The 17,054-nt window shown below is 49.4% G+C and overlaps 1 protein-coding gene across 1 annotated transcript in view; it reads right to left on the reverse strand.

Moving 5' to 3' along the window:
- Nucleotides 1-17,054, reverse strand: part of DOCK2 (dedicator of cytokinesis 2) — a 1,017,649-nt gene that overhangs the window by 432,079 nt on the left and 568,516 nt on the right. The window contains exon 32 of the mRNA XM_073573729.1: nt 1,454-1,512. Within this exon, the coding sequence (XP_073429830.1) occupies nt 1,454-1,512 (59 nt within the window). The remainder of the gene's footprint in view (nt 1-1,453; nt 1,513-17,054) is intronic.

Genomic DNA, 17,054 nt, shown 5'->3' on the forward strand with positions numbered 1-17,054 from the left:
GTCTCGATTTCTGCTGCGACATTCGGATGGTAGGGTCAGAATTTGGCGTAAACAACATGAAAGCATGGATCCATCCTGCCTTGTATCGACGGTTCAGGCTGGTGGTGGTGGTGTCATGGTGTGGGGAATTTTTTCTTGGCACTCTTTGGGCCCCTTGGTACCAATTGAGCATCGTTGCAACGCCACAGCCTACCTGAGTATTGTTGCTGACCATGTCCATCCCTTTATGACCACAATGTTCCCAACATCTGATGGCTACTTTCAGCAGGATAATGCGCCATGTCATAAAGCTCGAATCATCTCAGATTGGTTTCTTGAACATGACAATGAGTTCACTGTACTCAAATGGCCTCCTCAGTCACCAGATCTCAATCCAATAGAGCATCTTTGGGATGTGGTGGAACGGGAGATTCGCATCAGGGATGTGCAGCCGACAAATCTGCGCCAACTGTGTGATGCCATCATGTCAATATGGTCCAAAATCTCTGAGGAATGCTTCCAGCACCTTGTTGAATCTCTGCCACGAAGAATTGAGGCAGTTCTGAAGGCAAAAGGGGGTCCAACCCCTTACTAGCATGGTGTACCTAATAAAGTGGCCAGTGAGTGTATATGTAGTATGTATGTTTTTTTTTTGTTTGTTTTACATTCAACACATTAGCCAGATGATGGGACTACTACTGTCCCATCATTGGCTAATGTGTCAATCACTTTCATTGTAGCAGGCATAGCCCGATGGGACTTGTAGTCCCATTGGACGATGCCTGCACACACACACACAACCCCCGGCAGGCCCGTACAGACCCCCGGCAGGCCCGTACAGACCCCCGGCAGGCCCGCACAGACCGCGCATCATGATGACATAATTTCAGCAGCCAATCACAGCCATGCCATTAGTTAACATGGCTAACACAACTGGCTCATTGCATTATGGGAACTTCCGATTCCGGTATTCGATATTGTAAAAATATCGGAACTCGGTATCGGAACTCCGATACAGCGAATATCGGCCGATACCCGATATTTGCAGTATCGGAATGCTCAACACTACCCATTATATCATCAAAATGGGCAATTAGAATAGAGTCGCAGTGTGCACGCACAACTGCCACTTTATTAATTCACTATGGGACTGCCTGAGAAAGCGAGTACAGACCTTCGGCAGTCGCATAGAGAATAAATGCAAACTGCACACAGTCACCTCATCCTAACAGGGATGATACTTTGATCGTTAGATGTGGAAGCATTCAAACCCTGACTGATCTAAAAGTTATCACCTATCGCACAGACAGGTGATCGCTTCGAACCAGAATACTCAGTAAAGTGGGTGGCCTTGACAAATAGATTTCGCTATAAATTATTTCATAGTTGATTTCTGAATACTTCCGCTCTACAACAGCATCCTGTTTATAGATCCTATTTTACTGCATATATTATTTTTCAAAGTCATACATACCAAGCTTGTACCACATATCACGTATTGCAAAGCCTATCAAGCATCTCATGTCTTCATACCTGGAGGGAAAGCACATAAATCACTACCTATTAAAGAGCATTCTTCAAATACAATTATTAGTTTCCCATCGATAAGTCTTAGGCTATGTGCACACACTGCGGCTTTTGCTGCGGATCTGCTGCGGTTTTGGCCACTGTGGATCTGCAGCAGTTCTGCAGACAGTGTACAGTAGCATATAAATCTATGTGATTTACAATCTGCTGTGCACATGCTGCGGATTTGAATCCGCAGAAAGAAATGACATGTCACTTCTTTTCTGTGGATTCTGCTGCGGTTTACCATCTCCTCCATTGCAGAGGTGATAAACCGCAGGCCAATCCGCAGGTCATTTTACCTGCGGTTCCACAGCTACAAATCCGCAGACCAATCCGCAGCATGTGCACATAGCCTTAGGGCTCATTCAGACATTATTTTTCTCGAGTAAGGGTGTGTGCAGACGCTGCGGAATCCGCTGCGGATTAATCCGCACGGATTTTGCAAAAACCGCAGATAAACCGCAGGTCAAAAGACCTGCGGATTATCTGCGGTTTTGCCTGCGGTTTTGGTCCTGCGGATTCACCATCTCCACAATGGTGGAGATAGGAACCCGCTGCGGATTCCGCAGAAAGAATTGACATGTCAATTCTTTCTGCGGTTTCAAAACCGCAGCAAATCCACGCGGATTTTTCCGCAACGTCTACACAGCGTTTTTTTTGTACCATTCATTTGAATGGTACTGTACACCGCAGCTAAAACTGCTGCGGGTCCGTAGCGGCCAAAACCGCTGCGGAAACGCAGCGGAATCCGCAGCGTGTGCACATACCCTAAGAGTATCTGTATTTTTCACTGATAGCACTCGTTATCTATGATAGTCTATGGGGTAGTTCACACGTTCGAAATTTTTCTCAGATGACGTGGTGTACACAAAATTATGGAAACTTGCCTGATATTGATCAGAGTGTTGGGTAAACTTGCCAATGTAAATTTATGGATCCCTGAAAAAAATTGGACAGCTGTTGGATTCCACCTGCAAGCCTTCCATTTTCATGAACTATTCGATAGAAGAAGCTTAAGGGTGTGTGCACACGCTGCGTATTCTGCTGCGGATCCGCAGCGGATTTGGCCGCTGTGGATCCACAGCAGTTTTTGCTGTGGTGTACAGTAGCATTCTAACCTATGGAAAAAAAAAACGCTGTGCAGACGCTGCGGAACTTTCCGTGCGGATTTGCTGCGGTTTCAAAACCACAGAAAGAATTGACATGTTAATTCTTTCTGCGGATTCCGCTGCGGTTTGCCATCTCCTCCATTGACCTGCAGATTTACCTGCGGATTTTACAAAATCCGCGTGGCCAAATCCGCAGAGCATTCCGCAGCGTGTGCACAAACCCTAAGAAACCTTCATAAGTTTTTTTCCGCATCTGAGAAAAACTGATGAAATTCTAAACAAATTCTGATTCTAAAACCTGAAATACTGACAAACTCTGATGACAGTTTGATCAAAATCACTGCAAAAATTTGGATCCATTTTTGCATACACAGAAATCCTTGATGTGTGAAAGAGCCCTTAAAATTGAATACATACAGATTTAACCTTCAATATGTACCTTTGAATTACAATAAGGGAAATTTATAAATCTTATTAATTAATAATTAAAATAGAATTCCTCCCCTATTTGCCAGTGGTTAGAATGGGATGCAATGAAGAAACAATCTCCCAGTGCACACATGTACATTAATGTCCTGTTGTTCTTCACTAAAAACACAACTTTTTAATATTCTATGGGTTCTTGAATGTCATTGCAAAAAAAAAAAAAAAAAAAAAAAAAAAATTAACCCCTTCATGACCTTGGGTTTTTTGTTTTTGAGTTTCCATTCTTTGCTCCCCTGCTTCCCAGGGCCATAACTTTGTAATTTTTTTCATCAATATGGCCATGAGAGGGTTTATTTTTGCAGGATGAGTTCTACTTTTGAATGACGCCATCAGTTTTGCCAGATAGTGTACTGGAAAAAGGGAAAAATATTCAAAGTGCAGTGAAATTGCAAAAAAAAGTGCAATTCCACAGATGTTTTTTGTTTATTTTTTTTTACCATGTTCACCAAATGCCGAAACTGACCTGCCATTATGATTCTTCAGGTCATTGTGAGTTCATAGATACCTAACATGTATAGGTGATTTTTATTTATGTGGTGAAAAAAAAAATTGTTAAAAAAAAGTTGCCACTTTCCGAGACCCATAGCATCTCAATTTTCCGTGATCTGAGGTTGGGTGAGGGCTTATTTTTTGCGGGCCGAGCTGACGTTTCTTTTGATTCCATATTAGTGCAGATATGATCTTTTGATCACCCATTATGGCATTATAATGCAATGTTACTGCGACCAAAACAAAATGTAATTGTGGAGTTTTGAATTTTTTTTTCTCATTACCCCATTAACCGATCAGATTAATTCTTTTTATATATTCATAGATTGGTATCGCTGTGTTCAGAATCGCCCAATTATGTGTATATTTTTTTTTTTAAACTGTTTTATTTGATGGGAGTATTCATTAGCCGTCGCCTGTGCTCTAAATAAATATTAAATAAAAAAAGTTCATGGTTCTCCTGTATTTTTCATATCCAGCCAGCCAAACTCACAGCTAGGGGCTGCAACACTCAGCTGTCAGTGTTAGCAAGTCTAGTTATCAACAATAGAGGGGTCCCCCACAATGTTTTTATAATTATATAGATAAATAATTTTAAAAAGTTGTGGGTACCCCCCATTTTTGACAACCAGCTTTGCTAAAACAGACAGCTGGGGGCTGGTACTCTCAGGCTAGGTTGGTTGTTAAAAATGGGTGGGAGGACCCCACACCATTTTTTAAAATTATTTAATTAAATAAGAAAAAAAAATATGGCATGGAGACCCCTCTATTCTTGATAACCAGCCTTGCTAACGCTGACAACTGAGGGGTGCAGCCCCCAGCTGTCAGTTTTGCCTGACTGGTTATAGAAAATACAGGGGAACCCACTCTTTTTTTATTAATTCATTTATTTATAGAGCAGGAGCTAGCTAATGAATACTCCCATCAGCCGTTCCTGCTCTCACTGTTATTAGCGGCAGCAGGTACAGGCTGATCAGCCACCACCTGCTGTCATTGTTCTCACCTGAGTACAACTCTCAACGGCAGAGCAGGGGAGAATGAGGAGAGTAGTCTTCAGCATCCAATGCCGGGGAACAGTGATTACTGTACCTTTGCTTCCCTGGCGCCCGCCATGTGGTACTGATGCAGCACACGGTTGCCACACGTATTATACACATTGACACTGACATTTCTGGTACTGATTTGATGTTAGTGCGAGCGCCGTGGGTGAATTCATTGGCTGTGAACTCCAAGACCTTTCTGACGGCACCGGGAATGCAAGAACGTTCTCACGCTCGCGGAGACATCAGACAGGTCCTACTAACTCACCATGAGACACTGGGCAGTGGTATCAGATGCTGTTTAGTGTCTCTTGTGGATGGCAGGTTGTATGGTCACATTATGCCACCATGCAGCCTGCCTTCTCTAGATGTAGCAGAGCATACCTGTCATGAGACAAATGAACTATCATTTTCTCTGCAGAAAGGTGAGGAATATTGTTTTTATTTAAACTCTTTTGCAGAAGACAATGGTGTCAGTGGAATGGGCAACGTCGTTAGTAAGGTTAAATTAATATTTATTAAACGAGTCTGTGTCATTCTTTCAAAAGGACTTTTTTCTGGGTGTGTGTTTTTGTACAATATGACTATGGGGTTAATAATGGGGGCATCTTATTGACGCCTCTCCATTACTAACCTCAGAATTGGCACACGCCTTTTGTGGGGTAGCTGAGTGCTGATGTTCTTAGCCTGGAGGGGGCCAGTATCCATGGTTTCTTCCTAGGGTATTAATATCAGCCAACAACTGTCTGCATAGCCTTTGCTGGTTATTAATTATAGGGGGAGCCTACGTAATTTTTTGGGTTGTCTCCCATTTTAATAGCCAGTAAAGGCTATGTATACAGCTGTGAGCTGATATTAATAGCCTGGGAAGCTCCATGGGTATTACCCCCTTCCCAGGCTATAAACATCTGCCCCCACCCATCAGATTTCGCTCTTCTTTTTTTAACTTCATTTATTGAAAATATATATAAGAACAAACACGTTTCCCATGTTCATAAATAGGAGTACACTTTGTTATTACACTGGTTTACAAAATTAAAAGCAAAAATTTATGAATTAGTAGTGTTCATTCCCATCTCTGATCATTAACCGTCCAGCAATTTGTGGTTAGATGTATGTGAAATATATAACCACAGTGGGTTATATATTTCACATACATCTAACCACACATTCTAAATTGTTATCTCGGTATACATTTACTGGATCGCATATAACGTTGACCTCGAAACTTGGAGATCAATACCCAATAGCTATTTACACAACAATAACCAAAAATTAACATTTCTACTGGAAAAACTCCTGTAAAGTGGTTTGGGTACCCCCCACAAGTTAATATTCTTAGGCACTTGTTAGATAGTGATGGGTGTTGAGTTCCAGAAGTCCCATATATTATAGAATTTGCCAAGGCACCCTCTATTTTGATAGACAGTGTTTTCGCATGGAATCACTGAATTGACAAGTTCTACCCAAGATCTCAGTGTTGGGTGTGAACTACCCATCCATCTCAGAGCAATTAATTTCCTGTCCAAAAATAGCATCTCTTGGAGACATGGATTTTTGTGAGTACTCACCGTAAAATCCTTTTCTCCGAGACGCTCATTGGGGGACACAGAGACTGTGGGTGTGTGCTACTGCCGTCTGGAGGCTGACACTAGGCATACAAAAAATAAGTTAGCTCCTCCTCCACCGCATACACCCTCGCCCCTATAGCGGGCGGAAACCAGTTTAGTGCAAAAGCAGTAGGACGACATACAAAAATTAGCCTTAATGCAATAAATCATATGTCTGAAAAAGGCATCACCCTGTCTTAAACAAGAAAATATGTTAAATAATAAGTATGAGCCAACCGGCTATCAGGGTGGGTGCTGTGTCCCCCAATGAGCGTCTCGGAGAAAAGGATTTTACGGTGAGTACTCACAAAAATCCATGTTTCTCCTTCGTCTCATTGGGGGACACAGAGACTGTGGGACGTCCTAAAGCAGTCCCTGGGTGGGATAACACTCACCGATCCAAGCCGCATGCTTTCCTGTTTAAAGGTGTGCCACTGCTGCTTGGAGAATTTTTCTGCCCAAGCTCGCATCTGACGAAGCCTGAGTATGCACACTGTAATGTTTACAAAAAGTGTGCAGGCTGGCCCAGGTTGCTGCCTTGCATGCCTGTTCTGCCGAAGCCTGGTGCCGAAGTGCCCACGAGGCGCCCACTGCCCGAGTAGAGTGCGCCCTTACTCCAGCTGGAACTGGCGTGCCTCTAATACGGTAAGCCTCCTGAATGGTTAGGCGAATCCATCTGGCTATGGTTGACCGTGAGGCTGCGAGGCCCTTCCTGCGCCCTTCGGGGATCACAAACAACGAATCCGTCTGGCGGAAAGGTGCTGTCCTCGACACGTATCTCCTGAGAGCTCTTACCAGATCCAATGTGTGGAGCGCCTTTTCCACCCTGTGAACTGGCGCTGGACAGAAAGAAGGCAACACAATGTCCTCATTAATATGGAACGAGGACACCACCTTTGGTAAAAAAGGTGGCGGAGGCCTAAGGACTACCTTGTCCTTAAAAAAGGTCAGGAAAGGGGCTCTACAAGATAACGCTCCCAACTCGCCTAATGGATGTTATGGCTACCAGGAACACAACCTTTCTGGATAGATATGCCAATGAAACATCCTGTAGTGGCTCAAACGGAGCCTCCTGTAATACCGACAGGACCAGATTAAGATCCCAGGCCTCCAATGGTGCTCTGAAGGGAGGTACTAAATGAACGACCCCCTGCAGGAACGTTCTGACCTGCAAATTGGTAGCGATCTTTCGCTGAAACAGGACCGACAGGGCCGATATCTGTCTTCTAAGGGAACTTGGCGCCAAACCTGCGTCTAGGCCAGACTGAAGGAAAGCCAGTATGTTGGGCACAGAGAAGGACAATGGCGGAACCCCGTGTTCCCGACACCACTGGAAGAAAACCTTCCAAGTGTTATAATAGATCCTTGCCGAGGCTGGCTTTCGGGCCCTTACCATTGTCGCGACTACCTCGCGCCCAAACCCCGCCTGGGTCAGCACCCAAGATTCAATGGCCACGCCGTCAAACGCAGGGCCCCTAAGTTCGGGTGGCAGATCGGTCCCTGGGACAGTAAATCTGGTCGTTCCGGTAGCCGCCATGGTACGTCTGCGATGAGCTGTACCAGATCCGCGTACCATGCCCGTCGGGGCCAATCCGGGGCCAGCAGAATTGCCGGAACCCCCTCTGTCTTGATCTTCCTGATAACCCTGGGGAGAAGTGGCAGCGGCGGGAACAAGTATGGGAGCCGAAATTGGTTCCAGGGTATCACCAATGCGTCCGCTGCGATTGCTTGCGGATCCTGAGACCGGGCGACAAACATGCCCACTTTGGCGTTCTTCCTGGAGGCCATCAAGTCCACGTCTGGTGTTCCCCAGCGCTGGCAAATCTGCTGGAACACCTCGGGATGTAGTGACCACTCCCCGGCCGTGATGTCCTGGCGGCTTAGGAAATCCGCTGCCCAATTCTCGACGCCTGGAATGTGAACCGCTGAAATCATCGAGTGGCTCCTCTCGGCCCAGCGGAGCACATGTCCCACTTCGCGCATGGTTGCCCTGGTGCGTGTGCCCCCCTGGTGATTCACGTACGCCACTGCCGTGGCGTTGTCCGACTGAATCCGAATCGGGTATCCTGCTAGCACGTGTTGGAACTGCTGCAAGGCCAACCGTATTGCTCGAATCTCCAACAGATTGATAGGGAGACTAGCTTCCTGAGGCGACCACTGCCCCTGCGCCGTGTGGTGGTGGAAGATTGCTCCCCAACCGGAGAGACTCGCATCGGTCGTGATCACTAACCAATGATCCGGAGGAAAGGGCTTTCCCTGCAGAAGCGACCGATCGCGTGTCCACCATTGAAGAGTCTGTCGGACCTGAGAGGACAACCTGCACGGGTGATCGAGTGAGAACGGGCTCCTGTCCCAAGCCGCTAACAGGGCATGCTGCAGGGGGCGGAGATGAAACTGAGCAAACGGGATTGCTTCCATCGCTGCCACCATCCTGCCCAGGACCCCCATCCCGAATCGGATAGTATGGAGGCCTGGCTGTTGAAGTCTTCGAGCTCCCTGTCGGAGTGCCCGAGCCTTGTCCTGAGGGAGAATTACCAATCCCTGGGAGGTATCGAATATCATCCCTAGGAAAACAATCCTCTGGGCCGGCGTGAGGAATGATTTCTTCCTGTTGATCATCCATCCTAGACGAGACAAGGTATCTAGTGTGATGGTGACACTCTCCTCGCACGCTGGACGGGACGGGCCCTTTACCAGAAGGTCGTCCAGGTATGGCAACACCACAATGCCCCAGGAGTGAAGAGTGGCCATGGCGACCGCCATCACCTTCGTGAATATTCTGGGGGCCGTGGCCAAACCGAAAGGCAGCGCCACAAACTGGAAGTGCCGTCCCTCGACCGCAAACCGTAGGAATCTGTGATGCGGGGGAAAAATAGGGATGTGTAAATAAGCATCCTGAACATCGATTGAGGCCAGGTATTCTCCCTTCTCCATGGAGGATATAACCGACCGGAGGGACTCCATGCGAAAATGCCTGACCCTGATGAACCTGTTTAGTAGCTTTAGGTCCAGAACCGGCCTTACCGCTCCATCCTTTTTGGGCACTGCGAACAGGTTGGAATAAAACCCTTGGGTTCTTTCGCTCCTTGGCACCGGAACGATGACCCCTTTGTGCTGCAGCACTTCAATGGCCCCCCGTAATGCCTCTGCCCGAGATCTTGACTTGGGAAGCCGGGAGGGAAAAAATCGTGTTGGCGGACGTTTTATAAACTCTATCTTGTACCCGGAAGATATCAGCTCCGTCACCCATGCGTCGCGTGCCACCGCAGCCCATATGTGACAGAACCGTTGCAGACGACCGCCAATCCTGCTGTCCTTGGGTACCGCACTTCTTGAGTCATTTTGTAGAGGGCCTCTGGGACCTGGCCCCCCTTGATCTGGGCGGACGCCCTCGCATCCTACCCAGCGGGTTGGTCCTGTAGGTGACCTGACGCTCTTTGTCATGGTTATAGCACGCAGGAGCGGGGGTATTGGCCGTTGCCGTCCACGCGGGTGCGCGAAATGCCCGAAAACGCGCCTGAGGCTGACGAAATGGCGTCCTTGTTTTCTGTTGTGGGAGAAAACTACTTTTACCCCCTGTTGCGTCCGAAATGAGTCTATCCAATTCTTCCCCAAATAGTCGGTTACCCTGAAAGGGCAGGGAAGTCAAAGATTTTTTAGACACCGAATCAGCCCGCCACAGCCTTAACCACAAGGCTCTCCTAATGGCGATTGCGTTTGCTGCTGCAAGTGCTGCGCTATTAGCTGCATCCAAGGATGCATTAATTAGATAGTCACCCGCCATTGCGATCTGACTTGTTATCTCGGCCACCTCTGCTGGCAACTCCCTATCCTGCAGGATCTCATTTAAAGAGTCCGACCAGGACATCATGGCTTTGGCTACCCATGTTGCCGCAAAGGAAGGGAAGAGCGCTGATCCTGATGCTTCGTACACAGAGCGCGCTAATCCCTCTATGAGCCGATCCGTGGGGTCCTTGATGGCCGAACCACTAGGCACTGATAACAGGGATCTCGAGGCCAGGCGGGATACCGGGGGGATCCACCGCCGGAGACTCTGCCCATTTTTTACAGAGCTCTGGCGCAAATGGATATCTTGATCCTAGCGTCTTCTGTCCTGAAAAACGCTTGTCTGGCCGTTCCCGGTGCCGCTGCACTATATCCTCGAACTCAGGATGAGTGCTGAACACTCTCCGCGGCTTCCGGGCCTTTTTAAAAGACACCTTATGCCCTGCGGTTAGGGTGACCTCATCATCAATACCCAGAGTCTGGTTGACAGCCTCAATGAGACTGTCCACCGTCTCCCGGCACCCTGGGGTGTCCAGGTCCAAGGATTCTTCCACATCCTCTACTGAGCTCTGCTCGCTCCCTGAAAGGGGTGACGGCGAGCGTGATGCCACACTCGCAGATGCTGAAGCACCGGAGGGGCCTGGCGACACAGTATGGGTTCTCTTCCTATGTGCCTGCCTAGAGAGAGTGCGGCCCCTGCAGGCCGGCGGCTCATGTGAGCCGTCATCTCTACCCCTATCCGGGGCCTGAAGGGTCTCAATTGCCTTTGTTAATGATACCATAGACCGAGAGAGGGATACCGCCCACTCTGGGGGTTCCGGACCCCTGGGCACTGCTGCGGGGGAGGGCTCCTGGGCGCGTTCGGTGTCACAGGTTTCACATAATTTACTGGTCTGCGCTCGTGGGAATCTAACCCCACAGGAAACGCATGCGGCATAGAAGGATGCGTGCGCTTTACCTTTTCCAGACATACTGCTGGAAAAGGCCAGAAAAATAAATAAATAGATTCTCCTATATCTATCTATCTCTCTCTCTCTCTCTCTCTATCTATCTATCTATATTTTTTTTTTTTTTTTCCAAGGAGGGCGAATGCGGAGGAGAGGGGAGCCCTATATGCCCTAGCGTGGCCTTCAGGCCGGGGTCACACTTACCCCTCTGTAAGTCCTTTCCCGGCTCCTGCCGTGGGAGGCCCCTCCAGCTGCGTTGGTGGCGGTCTCCGGGGACTGCCGCGCTTTGCGGTAAGCTGCGCTTCCTGCGGCCTACCCCGGACCGCCGTCGGGGACTCCATTTTATCCGGCGCCCGCCCTGCCAGGAGGCCTAAATTACGATACCCCCCGCCCCGGATCCTGTAACGCCGATACCGGGGACGGGGGGCGCCGAAACGACGCCGGATAAGACGCGGCCGGAGCGCTGCCGCCCACTTCCGCCCGCGGCCTAGGCCGAAGCCGCGGGCTAAATTAATGGCGCTACCCACCTGGGGTCCAAACGCCGGGCCCCAGCGACGTCCTCTCCTCCTTGGCACCCTCCTGTGCAGCCACTGCCCGCTCTGCCCCAGGTATTGGGGGGGGTTTGGGGGGGGTGGTCCACCTGACTCTGCGCCCAGGGCCCTCCGCACCTGCTAGTTCCCTTCTTGGACGGTGCAGGCACCCTAACTCAGTCTGCCCTGTAGGGGCGAGGAGAGGGACCGTCCGCCGCCATGCAGCACCGCCGTCAAGCGTTGGTGGAGCAGTGGGGGCGCACAGACTAGTCTTGTGCCCGTGTGCAAGCCCATGGTTTCCATACCTAGGGGTGGACAGGGCTAAGTCTGGCATAGTGTCCCACGTCGCGGGAGAGGAGACGTGGAGGGACTCTCGCACGTAGTCGCCCGTTGCCGGTTTGGGGAAATCGGATCCTTTCTATAGGATGCGTTGCCCCTTCTCGTCTTCAAAAAATAACAAACACGAAAAATAGATGTCTGGGGAAAAGTCCCAGAGGTGTCTCTCGGTGCGGGAAAGGATACGCGGAGCGATGCTCAACGCGTGCTCGCCCGTTGATGGTTTGGGGAGATCGGACCCTTTCTATAGGATCCGTCGCCCCTATCTCCTCTTCATAGTGAGAACCGAAAAAGAAACTTAGTCTGGAGAAACCAGACTGCGTGTGCCTCCAAAGACACTAAGCAAAAAACTGGTTTCCGCCCGCTATAGGGGCGAGGGTGTATGCGGTGGAGGAGGAGCTAACTTGTTTTTTGTATGCCTAGTGTCAGCCTCCAGACGGCAGTAGCACACACCCACAGTCTCTGTGTCCCCCAATGAGACGAAGGAGAAAAATATTTTAATATAATGGTCCCAATTATCTTCTTCCACAGCCCCAAACAGGCACACCAAGGGATCCAGGGGAATTGGCACTTCTATTAGGGATGAAAAGAAGGTGGTAACCTTCTGCCAGGATGTATGTATTACATGCTCCTGATGAAGTTGCGGATGTTCTCCTGAGGGCTCTCCTCCCAGACCTGGACAAAAGCATCCGTCAACTCCTGGACATTATGTGGTGCAACATGATGTTGGTGGATGGAGCGAGACTAGCAGTCCCAGATGTGCTCAATTGGATTCAGGTCTGGGGAACGGGCAGGCCAGTCTATGTTGCAGGCAGCAGATCACTATCCACTGTGTCTCCAGACACTGTCACATATGCTGAGTGTGAACCTGCTGCCAGCAACATAGTTCAGCATGACCGGTTTGGCAGTGAGTCAGTAATGGTGTGAGGTGGCATTTATTTGGAGGGCCACACAGCCCTCCATGTGCTCACCAGAGGTAGCCTGACTGCCATTAGGTACCAAGATGAGATCCTCAGATCCATTGTGAGACCATATGCTGGTGCATTTGGCCCTGGGTTTCTCCTAATGCAGGACAATGCCAGACCTCATGTTCCTGCAAGATGAAGGCATTGAAGCTATGGACTGGCCTGCCCGTTCCCCAGACCTGAATCTGATAGAGCAGATCTGGGACAGCATGTCTTGCTCCATCCACCAATGTCACATTACACCACAGACTGTCCAGGAGTTGACGGATGCTTTAGTCCAGGTCTGGGAGGAGATCCCTCAGGAGAACATCCGCAACTTCATCAGGAGCATGCCCAGGAATTGTAGGGAGTTCATACAGGCACGTGGAGGCCACACACAATACTGAGCATCATTTTGACTTGTTTCCACTTTAACTTTGTCTTGTTTTGATTTTCATTTTGACTTGTTTCCACCTTCATTTTGGGGGTCTCTCCAAATCCAGGCCACCATTTGTTCAAAAATTTGATTTCCATTGATGATTTTTGTGTGATTATGTTGACAGCACACTCAACTTTGTACAGAACAAAGTATTCAATGAGAATATTCATTCATTTAGATCTAGGATGTGTTATTCGAGTGTTCCCTTTATTTTTTTGAGCAGTGTATACATATTTATTGTGAGGTAGCGCTGTCATTCAGATAGGGGATCCTCGCTAGGCAGCGAATAAAACACATCCGGCACCGTGTTTTCCATATAACATAACATAGTCCATGCAGTTTATTCAGCAGCATAAACCCATAGCAGCAATATAAACTTCACATACGGCATAGCGTCCATAGAGTTTCACTCTGTAATCCTGTACGCACACAGGATATGCAAATATCCAGCATGCAGGCTCTTCAGCCTCAGTATTATCTCACCCATGTCAGGGTCACTCATGGTTGCTTTAGAATACTGCAGACGTCCATTCCCTCCAGGGAACTCCCAGGCACGTGCAGCCATTTACACAGTATTCACTGCTGTCAGAAGGCAGCCCCATTCTCACTCAGACGGGACCTTCCACACTTGACCAACCAGGTCCCAGCATTCACCCCATGTGACTCTCCCTGGCCACATTATATGGTTCATAGCCACGCCCACCAGGTCACATGACTCTCACCACATCACAGGTGCTTCAACCACTCACATATACACTTTACAATAGCGTTAATAAACACACCCCCTGGGTGGGTTTGGAGGTAACTAGTTCCTGACACATGGAACCAGTACCTCAGCAGTATCACTGCTGATTAACACACATAAATCTCCATCTCAAGGCCACCCACCTTGAGATACATACCGGTTATTCCATATTTCGCCATTCATCCACTCTCCTGGGACATCCATACAGTGCCCCCTAGTGGACACAGTGGTTACTACACCACATGCCTCCCCACTCTGTTCAAACTTGTGGGGTTGAATACACATCATCACATCAGGCTCTCGAGACCGGGCACTCATTACACCTTGCCCCATAGGTCGATTGAACCGTCTCCATCTATCATACGGCCTCATCTCTACGTTAGGCCTCCCCCGCCCCCAGCAGTCAGAATATCGGCCTTGATCTTTGGCCCTCCAGTTACAGTCTGTCTGCATCATCAGACACTGTCTAGTCACCACATTCCTCTCCCTGTTAGTTCCGTTCCCCAACCAGCTACCCCGGTTGGTACGGTCATCAGTCTTAGTTGGGCCTACTGTCTGGCCTGAGTCTGACCCAGTCAGCATCTCACAGGAACTACGGTCTCTCAACGTCGTACGGCCCGTTGAACTGCCACTTGCTGACATTCTTCGGCCATCTGCCCTGTCACTTCATGGCGGAACCCTTCGGGTCCTTACATCTTGGGTTGCAGGCGGCCGCCACCTGGTATTCCGTACATCTTTATTAATTCACCGGCGATCCAACCTCAACTGCTCAATTTCTTGCAGGTACCCCACTCGATACTCCACGAGCATCCGAAAGTCTCTCAGGCTTTTCAGGAGCCAACCGCCATGATGGGAATCCTACCCACTTCACTGGATATCTGGTCTTCCTCATCAGGAGTGATCCTCACCCTCACCACACTGGAGATATTTACAAAGGTCTTGCATTACTTTCCTGAATCTTCCAATGATTCTCCCAATCAGACCTTTGGGAACCGGAACTACATCTTTCCGCAAACCCAGCCGATCCATAGCCTCTCTTGCTAACTCTAGGCGTTGAGCAGCTTTCATATTTCTATGCCTAACCAGCTGTTTGGTGTGAAGACATTGCAGATGCATGTTTTTCAGGACAGCCACCCACTTTGCTGTGTCTTTGCTGGCTGATATTATCACCAATTGCCGAGTCTCAGGCACCCAGTGTACCTTACACGCTTTGACCGCCTCTTTGAAAGCCTCATGCACACTTTCCTCAGCACAGGTTTCTTGCATGTCGTCTGGTACATCAATCACACACTCGAAGGTCGTGGCCTTGCTCTCTTCCAGACCAGGAGGCTCTGGCTTTACTACGGACACTTCCCTCACTACCGTTGACCCGACCGGGTGACTGTCTTCTTCAGTTCTCCGCTCCTCAACCTCACGAGATCTCATCTCTTCATGACCGTCTGCCAAGACGGGCACCGGCAGCTCTGTTCCACCACCAGTCGGACCCGGCCGCTGTTCATCGCTGTCCAAGTTCTTCTCCCGCAGAAGACCACTTACAGTTTCTTTGAGCTCTAAGACCTTTCTCGAGCTCCTCAACCCTGTGCTCGGCCATTTGTCTCAGGACTCTTTCCCGTTTGACATGTTCTTCCACTTCTTCCCTAAGCGTCTTGTTCATGTTTTGCCACGTTGACAGGTGACCTCTGAGCTCAGAGACTATTGTGTGCTCTCTTTCTCTCTCAGAGCCACAGTCACCCCCAGAGTCTGAGTCACCCCGGCCTGTCGAGTAATCCTTCCAGTTACCCACTAACCGTGTTTTCCCGCCAGTCGTCTAATCTCCCAGCCCACCATCCGTCATATCACGAGACGTCAGGTCCGTAAGTTGGGCAGATGTACTTCTTCTTCCGGTCAGTTCTAACTCTGACCTGTCCACGTCAGGAGCAGTCACCATCTCAATATCTGTTAGCCCAACAGTAGAAACGTCTCCAACCTCCTGCCATATGTCATCAAATGCGACAAAGTCCCGGCCCCTCTCCAAGGCATAGACTAAGTCCGTTGGTATCCCGCCCCCTTGGCACGCACCACCTATGGGCCCCTCAAACATCACTCTGTCTACCGCATAGTTCACCGTGACCCCATGTTTACAGCGAACCCTGGCGTTTTTCTCGGTCAGAGATAAAACGAGATTCGTTTCTGTCAGAGTCACCTGACTCTGAGTCCAGTCTACCAGACTCATGCAGCATCACGGTACACACCTGTGGCCTGTCATTATCCGGAAAATCCATGCCGCACTCCTCAAAACTCATACAGACACTGCGGTTCCTCAGACATACCCAGTGAGGCTACCAGTGCTGCCATTTCCTGAACCATCCCAATTTGGGTCACTGCCCCTTCCTGGGACTCAACCCCTTTTTGGGTTACCACCCGAATTTGGGTCACCGCCCCCCTCTGGGACTCCACTTCTTTTTGTGTTACCACCCCAATTTGGGTCACGGCCCCCTTCTGGGACTCCACCCCCTTTTGGGTTACCACCCCGATTTGGGCCACCACCCCCTTTTGGGATTTCCCCATGTCCATTTTACCGGTCTTCTCAGACCACAGTTCACACAACACAGTTTGTCTTTTAACGATACCACACAAGTCCTTGTTGGCACCACCACAGCTCCTGCTGTCACCGATCACCGACACAACACCAGTTCCTTCTGGCGCTGTCTTCGTGGACCTGCCAATCTACCAGAAGCCGCTTGTCCCCTTCGTAACCCCGCCGAGTTACTGGAAGCCGCTTGTCACCTTCTTGAATCCCACTGAGCCACCGCAGGCTGAGTTGAGAAAAGAAAAAAAAAAAAAACACTACACAAAAAACTCACGTGTCCCGTCTGTGTGCTACTCAGGACGTTCCGTCTCCACCTGAGACCGTCCAACACACAGGGCGCACCGGGTGCTATTCAGGGAGTGGCCCTCCTCCCAGGGTTTCCCAACACACTGGCCTCACCAGGTCCAGGGGCTTAGCGGGTGCTCTTCAGGACATCCATCTCCTCCTGAGACTGCCCAACACTCATGCCTCACCAG

Source organism: Dendrobates tinctorius, unplaced genomic scaffold, assembly GCF_039654945.1.
Source record: "Dendrobates tinctorius isolate UK_male_01 unplaced genomic scaffold, ASM3965494v1 ptg000036l, whole genome shotgun sequence".
Classification (NCBI taxonomy): domain Eukaryota; kingdom Metazoa; phylum Chordata; class Amphibia; order Anura; family Dendrobatidae; genus Dendrobates; species Dendrobates tinctorius.